We start from the raw sequence: 7,712 nt of genomic DNA, 5'->3' as shown, positions 1-7,712 counted from the left end.
TACGCATAGTAGGAGAGAGGAGGAGTTTGTTAAGAACTATAGACAATAGAAGAGGAAGGATGCTTGGGCACCTGATACGACACGACGAATTCATCAAAAATATCATAGAAGGGAAAGTTGAAGCAAACAGGAAGAGGGGAAGGCCAAGGAGAGCGTACATGGATCAAATAAAGGAAAAGATCAACGTCGTGTCGTATCGGGCTGTCAAAGAGAAGGCGGAGGACCGCCAAACATGGAAATTGCTCCACCGACAAGAGTCATACTCTTAAATATATGATGATGATGACTATTGTTCTGTGTTTAAGTACTAACATCCTGGACGCTTCGGGCCTTCGGCCCTACGCGGAGCTCGGCCTTCGGCTTTCGCATTTAGACACTTGTACTATTGTTCTGTGTTAAAGCACTGACATCCTGGACGCTTCGGGCCTTCGGGCTACGCGGAGGTCGGCCTTTGGCCTTCACATTTAGACACTTGTACTATTGCTCTGTGCTAAAGCGATGACATTTTGCTAAAGCTCGGCCTTCGGCCTTCGCACTTAGACACTTTGTACTATTGTTCTGTGTGTGTAGTTGAATACGGTACCCTAAAAACAGGCAAACAACCTCTGTAAAATGTAACGATGCGAGCGGTACGGCTACCATCAGTTTGGCATTGACATAAACGCTACCGTGGGCGTGAACGTAATTTACTTTCTATGCATCTCGCTCGTACTGACATATTAGTGCGAAAGAGATATACCTATAGGAAGTAAATTACGTTCACGATATCGTTTATGTCAATGCCAAACTGATGGTAGCCGTACGGAACACTAAATGCCTCGAGCTATCTCGGACTTGGCCAAATTATTTGTTTTTATATCGACTATTGTTGGACTGTGCGGAAAGAGAAAAGCCGTAGAAGTCAGACCGTGAACAGTCTGCAGCGATTTTAATAGCCCACGCAGTGCAAGTGTCGTTTTAAACGTCAAACTTCTATGAAATTATGACGTACCTATATAAATAACACTTTCACTGTGAGGGCTATCCAATCCGCTGCAGACTTTTCTTGGTGGGACTATAGAATGTATGGGATCCCATACATTTCACGACTGTTGTCTTTCAGCACATACTCTATATAGCACTGAGAGAAAAATCATCATCAGGAATTAAAAAATAGTTCTGTACTGGGGGAATAAATGAAGTTTTAGTAATAATCATGGAAGTTTCACTATTTCTGTAAAATTTATTTATTTCTACAAACAGCTCAGTAATCCTAAATCTAATTCCACAAACAGACTTTAGTAAATGGGGCATTAAACAAAGTCGCTATAACAACAAATACTAAAAACAGAATAAAATAAAGATTTAAATGGGGCTCCCATACAACAAACGTGATTTTTGATCAAAGTTAAGCAACGTCGGGACTGGTCAGTACTTGGATGGGTGACCGTTTTTTTTTTTTGCATTATGGTACGGAACCCTTCGTGCGCGAGTCCGACTCGCACTTGCCCGGTTTTTTTTCTATTTTTGTATGAAAATCTTAATGCGGTTCACAGAATACATCTACTTACCAAGTTTCAATAGTATAGTGCTTATTTGTTTTGGGTAAAAGTGGCTGTGACATACGGACGGACAGAAAGACAGACAGACATACATGACGAATCTATAAGGGTTCCGTTTTTTGCCATTTGGCTACGGAACCCTAAAAAACGATTTCGCGGGAATAACATTACCCCATTTAAAATAACAATTCAGTTGTTACTATAGCGACATTACAAAGTTTCCTGGTATTTAGTAGATAGACTTGTTGTGTTTATGTTCATTGTTGTTCCAGGTCAGTTTCTGGTCCAGTGTTACCCCCAGATATTTGACCTCTGTTGAGAACGGAATAGCTTTACCATTCAAATCAAGCGGTTTAAGTTTAAGTTTGTCAGGCTGATTGGTCTGAAGGACTTGGCTAAAGCGTAATCCCCAGCCTTCGGTATAAATAATACCTTCACCTTGTTCCACTGTTCTGGTAAGTGTCCCCAGGCATAACTAGCTCTGAAGATTCTAACCAAAAGCGGGATTAGGACTTCAGCTCCTCGCTGCATTACACAGGGCTTACTCCGTCCAGGCCGCACGTCTTGTAAGGTTTAAAGGAGTTTATAGCCCACTTCACTATCCCGGGCCTTATGACGAGGGCAGCCTGCCTCCAGTCCTCCGGGCGAGGCTTATGCAGGCCTCTGACCACCTGGGCCTCGTGCGACTGTCCTGCCCCTGGAAAGTGAGTTTCAGTTAAGAGCTCCGAAGACCTTACTTCATAGGATCATGACAAACCATACATTATGGCTTAAAACTTTATGGGAAACAAGGGGACCCCCTATACAATACAAATTCTATTTATTGCACACCTCATGACAGAAAACAACACAAATAAAACAGAAAATAAGCGGTAAACAAAAACTAAGACCATCCTTAAACAATAAACAACCAAGATAATGTATATTCACTCACCCAATGTTAAAACTATGTACATACACCACTATGGTATCTCTAGCTACGGGAAAACATATAATACATACTTACAAAACGAAATATATTCAACTAAGATTGCTAAAAACTATTGTTCTTTTGAAAATAACACTTCAATATTATTATATTAAGTTTTTGGCAAAAAATTCAATTTCTCCATAATCAGATCAGCTCGATGGTACCAAAATATTGCATTGTCATCCGATTTATACATCCATGCAAAATTTCAGCTCAATCAGAAACCGGGAAGTGGATCAAAGTTAACTTGCAAGATTTGATTACAGACAGACAGACAACGGGACAGGTGAAACTATCATAAATGATTTAAGTACTGTAGAATATTACATTAGTGTATATGATAAAGCAAAACTTGCTGTGATGTTAGAATATAAACACTTGTTGGGGCGGGTCAGGTATAAGAGGCCATCCCACCTCCGGACCTTAACCAATGAACCATACTTTATAATACCCTAAAAGTACCAATGAATATGTGAAAAGGCTCTAGTCAATATACCTACCTAATATCCTGAACAGCTTACCCAAACAAGTAGTAAGTATTTTTAACTGTAAGCATTAACCTAAAACTATACAATACATACATACATATATGTATAAATAAGGCTAAAATCTTAGTTAAGATAATCTCCAAATTTAGAGATTTTAACTGAGTTCTGACTGTACTGAAACAAACACCACTGAACTGAAATAAACAGATAAGATTAAGAAAAAAAATGGTGTCTTTGCAGGTGCTGTTTCAGGCTGCACTTGTAGTCGCTATTGCTGCGTTGTTAGACTTCGGCCCAGCATGCGTCTTCTGGTGACTTCGTAGGCTTGATTTATCACGGGATTTGTAATCACAGTGACTACACCGAAAAGGCTTCTCCCCTGTGTGTGTCCTCTGGTGTACTAGCAAGTCTCTTTTCCGCCTGCAACTGTAGTCGCAGTTGCTACATTGAAATGGCTTCGTCCCAGTGTGTATCATCATGTGTCTTTTTAGGTCGGATTTTTGACTGCTTTTGAAATCACAGTGACTACACTGAAAAGGCTTCTCCCCGGTGTGTTTCCTCTGGTGTACTAACAAGTCTCCTTTTCGCCTGCACCTGTAGTCGCAGTTGCTACACCGAAAAGGCTTCTCCCCTGTGTGTGTCCTCTGGTGTACTAGCAATTCTCCTTTCCGCCTGCACCTGTAGTCGCAGTTGCTACATTGAAATGGCTTCGCCCCAGTGTGTATCATCATGTGTCTTTCTAGGACTGATTTTTGACTGCATTTGTAATCACAGTGACTACACCGAAAAGGCTTCTCCCCGGTGTGTGTTCTCTGGTGAACTAGCAAGTCTCTTTTCCACCTGCAACTGTAGTCGCAGTTACTACATTGAAATGGCTTCGCCCCAGTGTGTATCATCATGTGTTTTATTAGGCCTGATTTTTGACTGCATTTGTAATCACAGTGACTACACTGAAAAGGCTTCTCTCCGGTGTGTGTTCTCTGGTGTACTAGCAATTCTCCTTTCCGCCTACACCTGTAGTGGCAGTTGCTACATTGAAATGGCTTCGCCCCAGTGTGTTTCATCATGTGCAGTCTTATGTTTGATTTTCGACTGCATTTGTAATCACAGTGGCTACACTGAAAAGGCTTTTCCCCGGTGTGTGTCATCTGATGTATTCGCAGGCGTCCTTGCTGCCTGCAACTGTAGTCGCAGTTGCTACATTGAAATGGCTTCGCCCCAGTGTGTATCATAATGTGTCTTTTTAAGCCTGATTTTTGACTGCATTTGTAATCGCAGTGACTACACTGAAAAGGCTTCTCCCCGGTGTGTGTCCTCTGGTGTACAAGCAATTCTCCTTTCCACATGCACCTGTAGTCGCAGTTGCTACATTGAAATGGCTGGGCCCCAGTGTGTCTCATCATGTGTAGTTTTATGTTTGATTTTCGACTGCATTTGTAATCGCAGTGGCTACACTGAAAAGGCTTTTCCCCGGTGTGTGTCATCTGATGTATTCGCAGTTGTCTTTTCTGCCCGCAACTGTAGTCGCAGTTGCTACATTGAAATGGCTTCGCCACAGTGTGTATCATGATGTGTCTTTTTAGGACAGGTTTTTGACTGCATTTGTAATTGCAGTGACTACACTGAAAAGGCTTGTCCCCGGTGTGTGTTCTCTGGTGTACTAGCAAGTCTCCTTTCTGCCTGCAGCTGTAGTCGCAGTTACTACATTGAAACGGCTTCGCCCCAGTGTGTCTCATCATGTGTATTTTTATGTTTGATTTTTGATTGCATTTGTAATCACAGTGCTTACACTGAAAAGGCTTGTCCCCGGTGTGTGTTCTCTGGTGTTTTAACAAGTCTCCTTTCTGCCTGCAACTGTAGTCGCAGTTGCTACATTGAAATGGCTTCGCCCCAGTGTGTATCATCATGTGTCTTTTTAGGACTGATATTCGATTGCATTTGTAATCGCAGTAGCTACACTGAAAAGGCTTCTCCCCGGTGTGTGTCATATGATGTATTCGCAGGTGTCCTTTCTGCCTGCAACTGTAGTCGCAGTTGCTACATTGAAATGGCTTCGCCCCAGTGTGTATCATGTTGTGTCTTTTTAGTACTGATATTCGATTGCATTTGTAATCGCAGTAGCTACACTGAAAAAGCTTCTCTCCAGTGTGTGTCATCTGATGTATTCGCAGGCGTCCTTTCTGCCTGCAACTGTAGTCGCAGTTGCTACATTGAAATGGCTTGGCCCCAGTGTGCAACATTATGTGTTTTTTTAGGACTGATTTTTGAATGCATTTGTAATTACACTGACTACACTGAAAAGGCTTCTTTTCGGTGTGTGTCCTTTGGTGAACTAGCAATTCTCCTTTCCGCCTGCACCTGTAGTCGCAGTTGCTACATTGAAATGGCTGGGCCCCAGTGTGTATCATCATGTGTATTTTTATGTTTGATTTTCGACTGCATTTGTAATCACAGTGACTACAGTGAAAAGGGATCTCCCCGGTGTGTGTCATCTGATGTATTCGCAGGCTTCCTTTCTGCCTGCAACTGTAGTCGCAGTTGCTACATTGAAATGGCTTCGCCCCAGTGTGTATCATCATGTGTCTTTTTAGGACTGATATTCGATTGCATTTATAATCGCAGTGACTACACTGAAAAGGTTTCTCCCCGGTGTGTATCATCAAGTGTTGTTTAAGGGCTGATTTTTGAATGCATTTGTAATCACAGTGACTACACTGAAAAGGCTTGTCCCCGGTGTGTGTCCTCTGGTGTACTAGCAAGTGTCCTTTCAGCCTGAACCTGTAGTGGCAGTAGCTACATTGAAATGGCTTCGCCCCAGTGTGTATCATCTGGTGTATTTGTAAGTGTGATTGGTTAAGGTTAACATGGATATGGTGACTCTTTATATGGATCCGCAAACTCTTCTTGGAACTTGTTGAATACTCACATTCAGCACACATGAAATTTGTAACACCGTGTTCACTTTTTTCATGCTCTAATACAAGCAATTTAGTTTGAAATGTAGAACTACAAAAATCACAATTAAATTTCTTGGATCCAGACGATAAGTGAGTACATTGTATGTGTTCTCTTAAAAAAGACTTATTTATAAAATGTTCGCCACAGTGTTCGCAGCCATATGGTTTGCCTCCGCTGAGAACAGTCGCGTCGTCACGGAGGCGTTCGAGCACCACGGAACAACCCATCGCGAGCTGTTCTCTAACGCGGGCGGCGCAGCCCTCCGAAAACACTGAAACACAAATTACCAAAACAATTTAAACGGATATGGGGTAGTGAACAAATCACGCGAGGTGTTTTCGGTTACTTTTTGACCCCCTCCTCCCCCTTGGTGATATATGGTGAGGTTTTTGGCTACCCCCCTCCCCCCACACAACCACACGTGTATTTTTTTGAAGTTTTTTCATTCGACCTAATTTTAAGATAAATAGTATTGTATATAGAAAATCTTGTTTATTTTCGTTAAATAGACTCGCTATTTTGAAGTGAGTGAGTGAGTGAAGATTGTTTTTTAACGAAACCGAGAAAAAGCATTTACTCATGTGGTAGGTTTTTTTTCTTAGTTTCGTTCACTGTACAAAAAAAAATACAGGTGAGGTTTCCTTATTAAATTCTTAACGAAAAAGGTTATATTTTTTTTTGATATGACGCACCATATTCATGTTATGGCTAGATGAACTTCGACAAAATTTTACCGTTGAAAAACTTGTTAAAGTTCAATATAACATAGTACGCGATAGTACTAAAAGAAATCATACAGGAGAATAACCTTGCAAGCTTATTCTCCGTATATGATTTATTTCAGTAGTATCACGTACTAACTTATATTGAACTTCAACAAGTTAATACATGAATATGGTGAATCTTACCAAAAAGTTGTAAATAACCTTTTTTGTTTTAAATTTATTAAGGATAATATCTTACCTTGACACTTTTTTCCTAACTCTAATACTTTTCTAAAAAAAAAAGGGTTGCACTCCGGGAGTGCCCACAGAAGTGAAAACTCAATGACTAGTCCAAAAATGTCTGCAGCACTATCATGACGTCAGCGTTACGTTACGCGTTACGCTGAATAATTTTTTCCCCAGCTCAAAAAGTACTCAGCGCCGCTAAAGAAGTTTTCACTTCAAAAAACCGTCAACCGGGACATATTTCATGCTAAAAGGGGGAGGTTGCGTCAGGGGGAGGGCGAGAGACGCTAGTGTGCGTAAAGCACCACACCCAAAGGTATCATACTACATTCATTGAATGCTGGCTATAATTTGTTTGTCTTCTCCATACATTAGAACATAATTTAACCTAATCATACCCGTATAATGTATATATAAATAAATAGTCATAATAATAATAATCATAAAGAAGACGAAGTGATGATGACGAACAACTATCGGAAATATATCCTGAAGGACGGTACGGTCGACATTTGTCGGGCATGCCGCCGTCCTGGAGAGTCACTCAGGCATATCATTTCCGGTTGTTCTCATCTTGCTAACGGCGAGTACTTGCACAGACAGATTCGACGATCATTGTCCCGATAGTCGTTTCAGTGAACGGTTTAATAGCGAAGAGTCTCGACCAACATCTCGAGAGACTCTCGCTAGGTGGTTGGATCAAGGGACAGATGCAGAAGGCGGTGATCTTGGACACGGCGCGGATAGTACGTCGGTTCCTCTCTGCAGCCCTGACCACCGGTAGCTTGGGCCTTGCCCCGCTGCT

At 41.6% G+C, this 7,712-nt stretch overlaps 1 protein-coding gene across 1 annotated transcript; it reads right to left on the bottom strand.

Annotated features, from left to right (window-relative positions):
- Nucleotides 1–2,465: 2,465 nt before the first annotated feature.
- On the bottom strand, nucleotides 2,466–5,182 carry LOC134677541 (gastrula zinc finger protein XlCGF57.1-like). Its single transcript, XM_063536007.1, has one exon. The coding sequence runs from the start codon at nucleotides 5,153–5,155 to the stop codon at nucleotides 3,248–3,250; it is 1,908 nt and encodes a 635-aa protein (XP_063392077.1). The 5' UTR covers nucleotides 5,156–5,182; the 3' UTR covers nucleotides 2,466–3,247.
- Nucleotides 5,183–7,712: the final 2,530 nt, after the last annotated feature.

The sequence above is a fragment of the Cydia fagiglandana genome, chromosome 26, assembly GCF_963556715.1.
Source record: "Cydia fagiglandana chromosome 26, ilCydFagi1.1, whole genome shotgun sequence".
Taxonomy (NCBI): Eukaryota; Metazoa; Arthropoda; class Insecta; order Lepidoptera; family Tortricidae; genus Cydia; species Cydia fagiglandana.
Note: the sequence above shows the minus strand (reverse complement) of the source record. Positions and strands in the feature narration are given on the sequence as shown.